General features: G+C 50.7%; 2 protein-coding genes across 2 annotated transcripts in view; one reads left to right on the forward strand and one right to left on the reverse strand.

The window, feature by feature from the left end:
• LOC103618725 (amyloid beta A4 precursor protein-binding family B member 1) overlaps window positions 1-802 on the forward strand; it is a 6,269-nt gene extending 5,467 nt beyond the window's left edge. The window contains exons 9-10 of the mRNA XM_017738669.1: window positions 84-276; window positions 384-802. Of these exons, the coding sequence (XP_017594158.1) occupies window positions 84-276; window positions 384-616 (426 nt within the window). The 3' untranslated portion in view covers window positions 617-802. The remainder of the gene's footprint in view (window positions 1-83; window positions 277-383) is intronic.
• A 662-nt stretch (window positions 803-1,464) lies between these two features.
• LOC103618726 (ankyrin repeat and KH domain-containing protein 1) overlaps window positions 1,465-15,230 on the reverse strand; it is a 114,564-nt gene continuing 100,798 nt past the window's right edge. Inside the window, 8 exon segments of the mRNA XM_017738670.1 lie at window positions 1,465-1,693; window positions 1,864-2,037; window positions 5,109-5,155; window positions 5,595-5,759; window positions 6,684-6,859; window positions 7,801-8,055; window positions 9,149-9,343; window positions 14,214-15,228. Of these exon segments, the coding sequence (XP_017594159.1) occupies window positions 1,884-2,037; window positions 5,109-5,155; window positions 5,595-5,759; window positions 6,684-6,859; window positions 7,801-8,055; window positions 9,149-9,343; window positions 14,214-15,228 (2,007 nt within the window). The 3' untranslated portion in view covers window positions 1,465-1,693; window positions 1,864-1,883.

Below are 15,230 nucleotides of genomic sequence, written 5' to 3' on the forward strand. Positions count from 1 at the left end.
GCCCCCCTCTCCCCCCGCGGGGCGGGAGGGGCGGCAGCCGGGGCAGCCAGGCGGGGGCTGCTTGTTCCCAGGAGACCTGAGGGGGGAAGAGAGCCTCCCCTGCCCCGGGGGCTCCCCTGAGCTGGTGGGGGCACATCCCCTCGCTCCCAGCTCACCTCTGCTTCCAGAAACAAGTGTGCAATGACATCGGGCGGCGGCTGACAGTGCTGGAGGACGCATGGGCTCAGGGGAAGCTGTCGGCACCAGTGAGGAAGAGGATGAGCCTCCTGGTGCAAGGTATGGGGTGAAGGGGGGCTGCATCCGCACCAGCAGCAGGCCCTGGGGCAGAGGCACCTGCGCGACAGTGAATTCTGTGCCCTTGATGGGGTCCCCTGTCCTGGCAGAGCTTCAGCAGCAGCACTGGGATGCAGCTGATGAGATCCACCGCTCGCTTATGGTGGACCACGTGAACGAGGTGAGCCAGTGGATGGTGGGCGTCAAGCGTCTCATCGCTGAGACGCGGGACCTGCCCACCGGAGAGACAACAGACGGCAGCGCTGACACCGAGCCCACATCCGAGCCCACAGCTGAGCCCGCAACCGAGACTGCGACCGAGCCGGGGCAGGAGGAGCCCTGACACCAGGGACGGGGCTGTGGACTGTGACCGGGGCAGCCCCTGCCCAGGGCCACTGCTGCTGGAGGGAGTCTGGGCACCCCCTCTGCCTCCCAATCCTCATCCAGGAAAAGGGGATTTTAATCATTGCGACATTTTAGTGGCGATTCATTATGTTTAATAAACAGCACCAACCTGCCCTCTCCCACAGTCTGCCTGAGGTTCTGGCACTGACTGGTCCTGCGTCTCCCCGGGGTCAGCAGGAGATAGAATTGCTGGGTGAGGCCGTGGCTGCTTCATCAGGCTTGCCAAGGGGCTTGGGCCTTGGCAGGGTGCTCTTACCCAACAGGATGTCAAGGGAAGGATCAGCAGCAGTTGGCTGGAGCAGGCAATACTGTCTGTCCTTGCTGCACTGGCTGGCAAAGCTTGGCCCCTCATCTGGCAGTGGGGGGCCTACAGCAGCCCCAGAGCCCAGCCCTGCTGCAGGAGGGGTCCAGGCTGGCTGGGGAGGCCAATGTGCCAACAGCCCCTGGCATGACCAGGGTTTGTGCTGCAGCCACAGCCCCGGCTCCCATCTGGGTTCCTGCTGTTCTGGCACAGCTCAGACCTGAGTCTGGAACCCAAGAGACCTGGGTGACCTCAGGGACAGGGAGGTCCAGGGACAGACACATGCCCAGTCAGGTGTTAACTGTGCTGTTCCCCCCATGTTCACAGGGCAGTCTCACCAGCTGCCTCCACCACAGCTGAGAACAGACCCCCAGGCCTTCACCACCCCCCACCTGAGTGTCACCCTCTGCACCCTCCTGGTGCTGCTCACCGTCCCTCCCCGGGGGCAAGGACCCCGCTGAGCCCTGACAAAGACACACACCAGGTTAGCTCAGGGGTTTCACGGTGTTTATTGATCAAGCATGAGCTCCTAGGCAATTGCACCAGCCACTTGTGCTAGAGCCTGAGGTGTCACACGTCCATCCCCAGCAACAGAGAGGGCTGCAGCCAGCTGGTCACGGTGCCAGCACCTCCACGAGGCCCAGGAACAGGCCCAGCCATGGCCTGGAGACGGGGAGATGGAAACTCAGATGTCCATCTCAAACTGGTCTTGATCTGCAAGGGCATGGATGGATACAGGACCAGGGTTAGGGTGGGGTTGGCTTGGCAGATATGGGCAGGCAAAGGGGGCAGGAGCTGGAACTGGGGCTAGGTTGGGATCTTGCCTTGTCCCATGCCCCTGGAAGGTGGTCCATGGGCAGGGGCTGCGGCCCTGGGCTGCTCACCTGGCATGGCCTCTTCGCTCTCATTCCGCTCCTTGAGCTCCTCCAGCTTGACGAGGCTGGACTGGGCCAGGGATGTGACACCGGGGGTCTGGGGCAGGCAGCAGGGAGGGGTCCTGGCCGCGGGTGAATTCTTGCACTCCAGCAGGAACTTGCGGTCGCAGATGATGCGGGTACCTGCCAAAAGCGGGGGGCTGTCAGGCACTGCTGGCCCTGGCCCCCCCCGCCCCTGAGCACCTCAGCCCAGAGCAGGGGGTGGGACCCAGTGCTCGGCCATGGCTCATGGATACGTCTGGAGCCACCATGGGGCTTCCCACAAGGCAGCGCCTGTGACGCCCATCCTGCCCAGCAGCTACTCCCCACATTACTCCTCCCCTTCAGGCTCCTGGAGCTCTGCAAGATGCAGCACATGGTGTCCAGCCTCCAAAGGGCTACCCATGGTGGCCAACACAGGCCACTCCTGTGTTGCCTGGAGGGCAGGGCCAGTCCTGGGGCACACAGCGAGGCCCCAGCCTGCTGGCCAGGCAGCAACAGTTTAGTGCGGTGCCCTGTTCCAGGGTGGAGCAGCAAGGGGTGGGTATCCCACTGTGGGCACCCTAGGGACCCCGTTCCCATCGTCTCAGCCAGCCACCTGCTGCTCCCTGCAAGAGGACAACAGCTGGGTTCGATGGCACGCCTCCTCCTCCAGCCTGCTGGGTGTGCAGCGTCCACCTGGGGCAAACACTGCCTCCTCCCCATGCTCCAACTGCCTGCCAGCAACGCCTGAGGTCGCAAGAGCCTGTGTGCCACGTCTGCAACCCTGCCATCCCTTGCCCCTCCCTCCCTGCAGCCGAGCGCCAGTTCCCTGCAGTGGGTGCAGCCCAGGGTTCCAGGAGCCCAGAGCTGCTGCCCAAGGTGCCGGGTGAGCCCGGAGCTCCAGCTCGGCACCACAAACATCTTACACAGCCCGTGCCTGCCACAGCCCCACAGCACCGGGCTGGGCTCTCTCACCCCAGAGACGCTTAATTGAAGGCACACGATGGAGCCAGTGCCCGCAGGGCGGGCACATGTGGCTCTGCCCAAACATGCCCAGCTCAGGAATGAGGCACATGCTTCCCCAAGGACAGACAGCAAAGAAAAGGACCTGCTCAATGGCTGACCCAGGGCGTCAGAAGGGGGAAAGAGGACAGGTCTGGGGCAGCCCTGCCACCCAGGGCTGGTGAACTCGGCTGGGCACGAACTCTGGCGTTGCCCCCGTGCTTTCCCTGGATCCAGCCAGCCCGCCCTGAGGGACCAGCACAGCACTCACCAGCCCCCTGGCACTGCCACCAGCCCACTCCCCAGAAGCACAAGTCCCTGCCTCTGCCCTCCAGTACCCGTGGGGCAGTGATGGTCTGAACTTCAAGCAGGATTTTCCTACAAAACTTTGGGGTTCCCTTTTCCACTTCAGTGGAGGCTGCTCGGGCCACTTGGAGCTGGTGCCCAGAGCAAGTGCCTGTGTCCCCAGGGAAGGAGCTGCACAGGGGAGAACCCAGCAAGGGACCCATGCATAGGCTGCCTACACGTGGCCAAGGCTGTTCCAGGGACAGCCCCAGCCCCATCCCCATCCCCATCCTGGGTCTTCTCCCCTGGTATCACAGAGTAGAGACTGTGCCACCCGCCCTGGAGCTGCAGCCGGGATGGGGAGACACTGGCTCTCCAGGATGGGGCAGGAGGAGGTGGCACTGCTTGCTGCAGCCAAGGAACCCATAGAAGCAGGCACCCTACCCCTCCTCTGCACCTCGCCCCGAGAGCACACACCTACGGCACCACAACACTGCTTGTTTTCAATACAGTTGCTGCTGACACGTGTCCCTGGCCCATGCAGGGCGTTGGACTGGGTGATCTTTAAGGCCACTTCCAACACAAACCCTTCTGTGACTGATTCTTTGTATCTCCTTTGGTGTTGGCACTACCAGTGGGGCAGCAGCAGTTAAATTTTTTTTGCATTTCATCCTCAAATACCAAGAAAAATATCTGAATATACCATCCAGTAGTGCTTCCAAGGCTGATTTGCCTGTGGTACTTGGATGCTGCTTGTGCAGTTTGAGTTTTCAGTACTTCTTTATCTTTTTTCTGGGGAAACTCTGCTGCTGCATGTAAGGATTTGTCTGGATAAGGTGGAAGAAGGTGGAAGGTGAAGTCTCTGCCTAGTCTGAGACTGATCCATTAGATTAGACACTATGTGCACTGGAGTTTTCTGCTTAAGGAATGGATCCAACATTCCATGTAGTTACTGCATCACTTTGAAGCAAAAGCAGAAATAGGCACAGTCCAAGTGCAGAAAGTAGAGAACTGGGTCAGGAATTAATGTTCATCTTAAGCAGCGTGCAAAAATCCTCTTCTTCCTCACAGAAAGGACTTGAGGAGCTCTTAGCAGATTTACAGCATTACAAGAAGCTTAGAACTGAATCTATTACATTTTCCTCTAGTGGGAAGCACTTTTCTAAGATCCTCTTCTGGGCAGATGAAGGAACCCTGCATTCACCTATCAAAACCTGATCTCTCAGGCGACCACCTGCTGCAAGTGCCAGAAGCAGCAGAACTAATCCAGAAGGAAAAAACCAGAACACAGAAGCAGGTTCACACAAATAAAAGGCTCACAAGTGGCAAGGGCAAGGACTCTGCAGACATCTGTGGCTCCAAACCCTCCCAAACCTGACTGCACCCACGTGCTCAGTACATCACTCTGGGGAGATGCATCACCGGGCACAGCAGCAGCAGCTACTGAGGACAATAACATACAGCCCTTTCCAAAATTCTCACACACAACCTATAAATGCTGTTTGCCTTTTATTGAGTATTCAGGTAAATATTTCACATTAATACAGGCTACATAAAGTAGAGCCACTATACGACATGAAATTTACTCAGCTTTTCCTTTTAAGTCTGTAAACAATTATACAGGTATTTACCACCCTAAAAGGTCGGAATCATGTCATCAGCTAGTTCTCTGCTGCATACAAGGAGCATTCAGTAGTGTTTAGCCAAAAGCACTAGTTTTGTCTGATTTTTAAGTTTGAAGTGGCTAAACTAACTGGAGAACAGAATCAGTTTGTATAGGTAAGTCAATTTGTTCTTATACAACGGGCAATTGAGATTCCATTGTTACAGCCCACAGAAAATCGCTTAGTTAGGCACATGAAAAAAATCCCCAGGGTTCTTCAAGGTCATAAAGATTCCCAAACCAGGCTAAAAAAGGACAGACCCCCTTAAATCAGTTGACGTACTTGAGATGCATGTTTCCAATGTGAGGTGCCCAGGTGCCAGGCCAAATCTACAGCAAGAAATAAAAAGACAAATCTATTATAAAAACAAGTAAAGGTTCCTTTAACAGTGTTTTACCACTGAGGGCGAGCATAAGGCTTCCCTCCAAATACAACCAGACTGTCCAAAGGCAGGAGTTCTCCAGCTCTGGCCAAGGTCTGACTGACAACCTGCAAGGATGGATACAAACCCTCTCACTTGTAACAGTCCATTACCTGGCTGAGCAGTCTTGAAATGCTGCTCGTTTTACCTGGAAGGTTTGGTACTGATAACGCCGTGGATATTTTATGAACACACACACACACAGAGTAGGGAAAAGTCATGCAAACAATCTCAATCCTAGTTTCAAAGAACTGAAAAATCCAAACGTGTCACCCAGCCAAAACTGAGTATCACAGCACCGGATAAAGCCCCAGGAAAGCACAGGAGGGAAAAGGCAGCCACACTACCTGCTGAGCATCAGTACATTCTGTTGAGTTCTGGACAACTTTGATCATGGGATTCCAGGCAGGATCTGGAGTATGGAGCCCGTTAAAGAGGGGCCCTCCTGGGCCATCTGCCAGTTGGGGGTGTGAGGGTATCAGAGTGCCGCCGTACATGGAGATGGGCAGGCCCTGAGGGGACAAGAGAGCACTGGTGAAGGATGTGGGGAAGGGTGGCTGTAGGAGCAGACAGGGCCAGGTCACCTCCATAGGTAATGTTCCACTAATGGCAGGAATCTCAGCACTGTGAGGGAACAGCAGGGCAGACTATGGAACAGTGACTTCAGAGTTGGAGATTCCAGCCAGCTTAGCCATGTTTCTGAACTTACACCTAGCAGAGGCTGCAGCACCCACAGAGTTTTTATATAAGCCCACAAAGCCAGGCCAGCAGCTGAACACTGTGACCTCAGTGCTCCCTCCTCTCTGCAGCTCAGGACAGCCACGGTGCACACAGGGCTGCACTGAGCCAAACACACTCTGGGTTGAAGATTTTTCTCTAATTCTTAATGGCCATCTAAAATAATTCTGCCTGTTCAGAAAAAGCAAATTACAGAGCAGTTTTTTGCAAGTAGGAGAATTCTTTTCCTGTGTGTGAATGGCTGCTGCTTTGCCATCAGATGCCAAGAGCACATGCTATGGCTCCTTCTGAATATTCTGGGAGTCCTCTCCTCCTGCCACCTCCCTAAGGAAGCTAGGTGGTATTGGGGCCATGATTTGTGCTGAAAGCATTAAACAAACTTGTAATCAGCCTCAAGAGCTGAGCAAGCTTTGTGAAACATTTCCAGGCAACTGAGCTTCAGAGAGACAAAACACTGGAGAGTGATGAAGGCCTTCAGCTGCTGACCAGAGAATATCTGCAACCTACAAACTCTGGCTTTGTTTAGATCTGCCTCCAGGCTTGGGCATCTTTTCTGGTCAGTTCTGGGAGGAAAAAAGGTTCAGGACTGGGGTGACGAGCAGTGGCAGCAGAGGCACACACAGTGTGAACAGGCAGAACAGGAGATGCAACAAAGTCAGGCCTGGATCATTTCATAAATCCAACTCTCTGTAACTTACTTTAGAAAAATCCACAAAACTATTTGGCATAGGTTGGTGGAAAATATTCGAGGGAGCCACTATTCCAGAATCATCTCTCTCCATTGGCTGATGCTGAGAAAACGTGCCCGGGTCCGACAGCTGCTGATGCATTGGGTGACTTCCCATGACAGGCTGAGACCAACCCGACAAGCCTTCTGCAAAGAGATTAAAAATGGCTGATTAAATTCATTGCAGACACTCGAGTAGAACTCAGCAGCTGCACACACCTAAGTCCACCCAAAGGCACCCTGAGAACACACAGCCACAGAGGGATCTCAGGTATCCAGACAAGGGTGGAGAAGATGGGGACTACCACAAACTGCGAGTTCCACATGTCCACTGCAAAATGCCTAAAATCCAACAGAGCTCCCAACACTACCTGTAAGCACATACAAACTTTTCTTGAAAAGACATGGTAATGCTGAGACACAAGTTAACCAAAGCGGGGAGGGCTTCACTGAAGCATGTAACAAATGCAGGACTCAAATGTTTGTATTGAAAGTTACCAATGGAAACACTCTACACCTCAAACGTTGCACTTCCTCCTTTCCACAAAATCCAACTACCAGGAAACTGAATGTAAAACTTCAGCTGTTTCAAAGTAATTCTTTGGGAACCAAGGCTGCCTGGAACAGAAGTTATCCCATACTGTTCAAGAGTCACAAGGAAATCAGTGCAAAACCCAGCATCCACAGCTCTGTGTCCCTGAGTGCATCAGCTGCACCTCAGCTGACACTGTAAAACGTAAGTGGAAAACAAGAGAGAAACCTGGACAGAGAGAGCCAACAGTCAGGCCTGGAAACAGGCCCCTTAACAGATAGAAATTGTTTACTTTAAGCTCTGAATCATTCAGAGGACTCCATATGAGGTCTCTGCACCATTTCAGGCTCACATGTGCCCCGTGACCTGATCCAGGCCGGGCGAGCATCAGGAGGGGAAACCACAGCGTTTCCACTGACCTGTGCTCTCCCACACTGACGCCAGCTCTCCCCTCAGGAGGTACTACAGGGAGTACAGACTGTGGAGCCTTACTCCTCCTCCTCTCCAGCCCTCCTTTCAAACGCAGTCCTTGCCAGGGGCTGTACAAGGCACTCACCAGACACGCTGTTCACCCCGAAGGACCAGATGCCGCTGTGGCCCACGGGAGCTGTGAAGTTGGTTCCCAAGGGCGTAGGGGTGACGGAGCCTCCCTGCCGGATTCTGGCGAGCCTCTCTGTCCCGATGGGAGGGGGCACCTTTCGATCTTGATTGGTGTTACCCGTTTTTGGCTGGCCCAAATTAGCAGGTGCAGAAGCAGCTGAGAGGGGCGAAGATGATCCTGAGGAAACTGATGGAATAGGAGATTCACCTGCTGAAAAGAGTATTTCTCTTGCTTAATTACACACAAAATAGCAAGCATAATTGCCATCCCATTTATTTCCCCAATATTATCTCAAAGCAAATGATAAAATGTTTTAAAGGCTTTTTTGGAAAGCATTCTTCAAGTCTTTCACAGAAATTCTGTCTAGGAATTATTTTAACTCTAAAATCAACATTATAACACAAATGCTTTCAGCCATCAGAATCATGACATTCTCATGACATAGCAGTGTATCTAAATTAATTACAAGAAAGAATAAGAAACATGGAAGAGTTTCAGGAAGAGGTGAAAACATCAGCCAAAATACCATAAATATTGAAACAGCCTTGTTTTGGTATCTACCACTTCCAGCAGAAGAGAAATCAGACAGCTTCCCAAAGCCACAGATGTGACCCAAGAGCATAAAGTCCTGCCAACTTCAGAAGTGTCACTGACTCTCCTTGGGAAATCCAACTTCCTTTGAGCACTCATTTAAACATTTTGATTCTTAAACTCAGAGTGGCAATGAAGTTGCATGCAGTGACATGAAAAACCTCTTTAGCTAAGATTCTGAATCAAAGACCCATATTTTCTGTAAAGCTACTTCCATGTTCTTTCCATTAGGAGGAAAATCCACTGTTACCTTGGATGATGCTTAACGATTTTGGAACATTTTAAGTATAATTCCAGATTCCAATTAAAAAAAAAAAAAAGAAAAAGAAAAAATAAAAAAAAAAAGAAAAAAGGCAAGTATAACTTCAAACCATGGCAAACATGACATTTTCACCTAATATTGCACTCGTACTACTTAGAGGGGAATCTTTAGCTTGGTGTAATCACCTCCACTCCCCCACAGCTCCATGCCCTCTCCTCTCGAGAGCCTACAATGACTCATTTTTTTGCCCAAATGTGCCTTTAGTAATGCTACCAGAACTAATGGCATGGGAAAAAAACCCACAAAATAGCACAGCTTGGGATTTGCACGCCATCCTCACAGCTGCTAAAAGCAATTGGAAAGCATTTTGTGCATTACTGGGTAAGTTCCCCTCAAGTTAGAAATCTACTAAAGACAATAGCTATGAATTTATAGTTAACTAAGACAGACCCATGAAGTTCCTACATGAATTTGTTGCGCTTGTCCAAGGATGTGGTGAAAAATGCTGTCTGTTAAAGCTGGGAGTCCCAACAGGCGCTGGCCCTTGAAGGTAAACCCGTGCTCCTTGTATGTTTGCTGAAAAGCCTGTCAAAGGACCTGAAGAAGAAGTTGTAGAGCTGTTGGATGGATCTAGAGAGGGTAAGCCTGAAATAAACATAAATTTGATTAAATATCTCTCTTTGGGAACCTGCTTCAAAGCACCAGAGAAAGCTAGTGCTCCAAATATAATTAAAGCATCTCATCACCTTTGGGGGCATCTGCACATGGTAAGGTCATTTTACAGGTGCACGATTCTCCCTTAGAAACCGCAGAGGCATTTCTGGAGGCTCTCTGGTTTGGCCTCAAGTTTTAACAAAAACAGCCATCCCTTTGGTCACTGAAAGAAAATGATCTTAGCAGGGAGGGCAGAGCAGGAAAGCTGGGAGTGGCCACGATCTTTGCTTATAAAAAGCCAAACAAATCCAACAGGGATACAGGGCTCTGTGAAAGTCCCAGGGGAATCCAGCACCAGGGAAGCAGTTCTCTGCAGGATGGGCTTTGCCATCCCAGAGGTACCTTCATGGAGAGATCAGTCAGAGCACGCTGTGGCCACAGAGACAGGGCTGATGTGGCACAGCACCACAGGGGAGGGGGTTGCTTCCTCCAGGGACGTGTGAGAGGAAGAGAGAGAGATGAAGAAAGAGTTCAAAGTCCCACAAAAATTACTAGCAAGGGTGAATTACAGGTTTTTTTAAATAAGCCAAAGCTTTTAAGTACTTTTCCAAAACGTTGTAAAAGCTCTTATCACAAGTTATTACCTGAAAGCAGAAATGGGCATGGCCGTAAGTTCACCTGAGTTTAGGGTTTAGTTTCAAGGGCCTATTAAACAAGATTAGTTTCAAAACCATTTAAACATTTCAAAATGACCACAACCAGGACCAGCCTATATTGCTGCAGAGTGAGGTTGAAGGTTGTATCTACATACACCCCACCACCAACAGCAGTGCTGCCAGGCAGTGCCTTAGGTCAGAAACTAGAGGGGCACCTTTCAGTACCTGGATAGTTCCTGAAAGCCAGGTCGTCTCCCCCAGTATTATCAACCAAGTCAACCTGATTTACTCCTTCCAGAAGTGCCAGATCCAACCTGCTCACATGGACAGAAGTGATTTGTTGGATTTGAAGGAGGTACTTTTCTCACTAGCCCGAAGGTTAAAAAGAGAAGTCCCCCTTACAGCCAAGGAGAAACACATCTTCCCCCCCCACTGCTGGAACATGGGGTGCTCAGCCAAGGGACCCCCAGCATGGGAGGACAGTCTCCCTGGGTTTGTCACAGCACAGACTCCATGGCTCTGAGGAGGATGCCAGTGCCTGTGACTGCAGTGTGGTTGACCTGAGTTTGGCTGGTGTTGCAGCTGGGCTCCAGCACAGAGCTCTGGCACAAGCCGATGGTGGCACCTGCAGCCCAGGGCTCTCCCTGGGCATCTGCTGTGGAGCCACTGACTGGACACTGTGGCCAATCCACAAACGTGGCAGCCAAAAGGCCCCTATGGGGACCAATTCCACCATACACCGAAACACAAACTGCCAGCTGGCTGGCAAACCACACAAGATCTCCGGTCTGCCCCAGACAGAAGGGTAACAGAGCTGCTGCCACTCAGGGGCACAGCTGGGTTCCTAAAAAGAGAAAGAGGCAGGGATTGTGACAAAAGCAGCTCTCCTGCAGGAGAGCGATGCCCAGCTGTCTTTTGATGGCTCAGGAGGACGATGGGCACACAGCTTTTGGATACACAGCTTGTAAAGTGCAATGACTGGACAGTCAAGACCACTTCAGCACTGCTGGATATGCTCCATGGGCTGAAGGGAGCATGACAGCCAGAGATGCACAAATCCAGAGGAGTCAGGTCACAAAGAACACTTTTTAACATTGTCTTTCATAAAAGTGGATGAAAAGCTTAGCTCGATATTAAAAATGGCTACTCTGAACAATAACTTACCAAATCCCAAGTGCAATAACGAGCTTCCTATTTGTGTACTTACCAACAAAATCAGGTTTTCTAATCTTCTGCAATACCATACTCTGCAGTTACTTGGGCTATGAACTCAAACTCCTCATCGTGCTCTGAAGGCATAACTGAGCTTTTGAGAGGAGTGTATTGATCTCACACAAACTCTGCTCAAAATTCAGTCTATCACAGATGCCAGGCAGATGTTGGTTACTGCAACATTACCCGCACCTTTAGAGAAAGGGCCACAGCACTTGGTCACTCTGTGAAACAGAGTCCAGCCATTTCCTGCAGTTCCCCACTCATGTGCTGCTTTCTAAGCTGGCATATTTCAAGTTTGTGACCCCTTTTAAGAAGCAAGGTCCCAAACTCCTTAAAATGCAGAGCACAGAATAACAAGTAGATTTTTTTTTTTTGGTCTTCTCCACAGCCTCCCCACATGGCTGGGCTAAGCCTGCCCTCAACTGCAAACTGCCAGGACACGAGATCTAAAAATGTGAGACAAATAGGCCATTTCCAGAAGGGATCCACAGCCAGTGAGGAGATCTGCAGAGACATCTGTGCCTCAAAGGAACTGGTGAATCAGAGAAAACTCAAGCTGCAGCTGAGCTTACCCATGAGCAGGAAAAGCAGACTACCCAAACTCCACCCTGAGGTGAGAACTTGTTAAGAAAAAGATGGTTTAGTGCACAACCAAACTACATTAAATCTTCACCCAATCAATTTAGAGGTGATCCCTTAGAAATGTTGATTGGTGGAAAAATTTGCCTTGGGCCCACTGTGCAAGAGAGGCACAAATTGCAAACCTCTGCCCCCTCAGGTGTAGAATCACAGCTGAAATCAGAGGATGGGCGTCCACCTGCTCTGAGGCCATTACCAACCCCTCTCATCACATGGAACTGCCAGGCCAGGCCCTGGCTGCTCCCTGTCCATTGTGCTGCTGCTGGCCAGAGCACGAGCAGTGACTGACCCTTCTGCCCCCTTCTCAAAATCTCACGAACCCTGTCACCAAGCCCTATGGAAACAGCCATGGAAGTCCCCAGTTCAACCGACCTCGGGGCTGAGCACAGGACAAGGTCCATTCCCCTGGGACAAGCTGGTGAATGAGAGGGGTGGACACACCACACTTAGGCTCTGAGGGAAGGCAGTAGAAGTCCTCAACCTACTGTACTCACTCATTTCCTCTCTATCACACCTTCCAAACACCCTCTTGTCTTCAAGCTCCCCTAACTCCCCTCCTCCTGGGACATTTAGGTTCTGAAACAAAGGTGATCAAAAATAGCATGAAGTAAAATGACATTAAACAAATCAACCAAGGACCTGACTAATCAGTCGCCTCCTGCCAGGCACAATTTTAGCAGTACACTACCTATTCTCAGTTTTTCTTCACTTTGCAATATCCTAATCAAATCCTCACTCAGAAGAAGTGTGTTCTGTCCAAATATTTTTGAACTTCACACGTATCTCCCTCAAAGTCAACTGTGCGAGCTCTCCTTGGCTATCTACCTAACCTTTCTAAAGGCAGAAACAGATTTACACTGGTTTTTAAATACTTACAGTCACTTAAGGATATATAAAGTATGAAAGGATATATAAAGTAGAAATACAAGAATTTTTCCCCCATTACAAGCAGATGATCTTAACATAAGGGAACAGCAAAATTGGTGCTGTGGGAAGTCCCAGTCAGCCATGTTTGCACATGCAGGATGCCATCATCAGGGAAATCAGCAGATCCCATTTGCTGTAAGTTTCCTTCCCCAAGAATTATTTCAGCAACAGCCAACCCCAGTTTAGAGCTCTGCAGAGGAAAAGCTGAGCCATTGTCAAGTGGTTCTGGAGCCTGCTGGGGGTCTGTCAGCTCTTTATTAACAGTCTCTGATGAACAAGGTCCAGTTACTTTATCTTACACATCTGGTTCTGCTTGCTATGCTGAGACTGGACATGGCACAGAGTTCCAGGTGTGCCCTCACTTTGCAGAGCTATACAGCCCCAATGAAACAATTAAGAAAACTACAGTCATAGCAAACACCCCCCACTTTTGTGGTTAAAGCCAGTCAGAGAGAAGTGCTCTGGTTTGTAGAAGTCCTGCGCATTTGTCAGGCAACTGAGAGGAAAGGGAATGCTGAAGATCTTCTTTCCTTACTATCACATCTTCCAAATGCTCCCTTCTCCTTTAATCTGAAAGTTGAACTACTTGACTTGTCCCAGCCCAGCATTCAAGTCCTGAAGCTTTAGCCCAAATACCCAACACACACTGTGAGGGTAAGGATGACTCCAGAGCAAGGCTCTCCAGACACCCAGCTCCAGGGCACTCCAGTCATCATGGCAAGGACAAAGGGGTGGCACAGAATAGATCTCTTGAGGGTCCCTTCCAACCAAATGAGTGCTGTTTGCAACACAGTTTGAGCACTGAGAAGACAAAAATCCTGCAGGCAGAGCACAGCAAGGGCAGGGAGCTCAACGTGAGTGTTCCTAACCCATTCAAATAAATCCAGATGTGCTAGTACTGCTATATTGAACTTCTGAATAAACCACCCCATGCAGCAGCACATCAGTAAGCTCCACAAAGTAAGCTTATTAAAATCCCAGAGCCATATCAAGAATCAAAAGGCACAGAGAGTTCACCCTCACTGAGTCAAGCTGGAATCTCATACAATATGGAACACCTGCATGCAGTCACTGCTGCAGCTGGAACCTCCAGGGGTCCTCAGGTTTGGTGTCACCCTACACTGCGTTCCATTCCAACCCAAACCCTAAAATCGATGCTACGCTACAAACAGGTGGGAACATTCCTGTCTCACACAGAGGACAAGCAATGCAACACCTGCAATCTTCCCAACACCTGACAGCCTAGAAGAGCTGAAGAAAAAAAAATCACCAACATTTTAAAAAGCACTCGGAAAAAACAGGCCATCCTCAGTACATGAGCATTCTCCAACTGTCATTTGTTGACTACTTCTCCACCACTATGATGATCAAAGTGCAATGGCTGAAGAAATAATTTTGTCCAGTGCATGCTCTTAATGACTTACCTACAGGACTAGTTGAAACCCGTTGGGAAGGTGGCCTGAAACCAGGAGCCTTGGAGTTGTCGGGATGGACGTTTTCCACATGTCCTAGCACAGAGTTACTCAGAAAGGTAGACTGAACAGTGAAAGATGGGTCAGCTGCTGCTCGGGTAGAGAGTGGACAGTCTCCCCATGCTTGGTTAGCTGGCACCTGGTTGCTATCAAAAAGACTACTAAAGTGATTGAAGAGCGTTGCTGGCCCAAAGGCAGGAGGCAATGATTTGTTTGCTGGGTTAATGTGCATCTGAGAACCGTTCATAACGTTCATGGCTGACGAAAGCTGCACTGCAGCGGGTGGACCTTGAGAAGGTGTTAAAGGAACTTGATTCGTAACAAAAATAGACTGAGGATCTTGATGGAGGTTTGCATTTGGTACCACTGAATAGAAAGAACCTCTGGACTGCATCCTGTGAGTAACTCGAGGTGCTGGTACAGCTACTTGAGGTAAGTTACTGTTGTCCTGATTATCTGCAACAACTGACCTGGGCGATGCTAAACTTAAAGGAGCAGTTTCTGAGCTGGATGAAAAAGGCATCGACATGGAAGGGCTGATCTCAGACATGCTGGTTGGCAGTATTTCATCTTGGGCGTTGTTGAGCGGTGCGGGGCTGCTCGCTGGGCGCGTTTCAGTGCCTCCTGAGCTGCTGCTGGCTGACACACTGCAACTGCTTGCGACTGAAGCTGGTGTGCCCGTGCTTGTGGGTGGCTGCTCGGGGGTCGACACCTTCTCCTTGGGTGCTGAGACAGCCGAGAACGAGTCCGCTTTCAGGGCGGAATGCTGCGCTTGCGGAGCAGTAGATGGCAGAAACGCTGTGGGCACTTGCCCGTTGTTTGGGGGGGCAGAGGAAGCTGAGGGCAGAGTGCTACAGGTGCTCGTCACAGTTGAGATGGCTGTTGCTGCAGCGCTCGTCTTGGGGACGCAGGCAAAGAGCTGCTTCCTGACCGAGGAGGGAGTCCGGTTACTGGTCACGCACAGCGGCT

Source organism: Corvus brachyrhynchos, unplaced genomic scaffold, assembly GCF_000691975.1.
Source record: "Corvus brachyrhynchos isolate BGI_N302 unplaced genomic scaffold, ASM69197v1 scaffold376, whole genome shotgun sequence".
Taxonomy (NCBI): Eukaryota; Metazoa; Chordata; class Aves; order Passeriformes; family Corvidae; genus Corvus; species Corvus brachyrhynchos.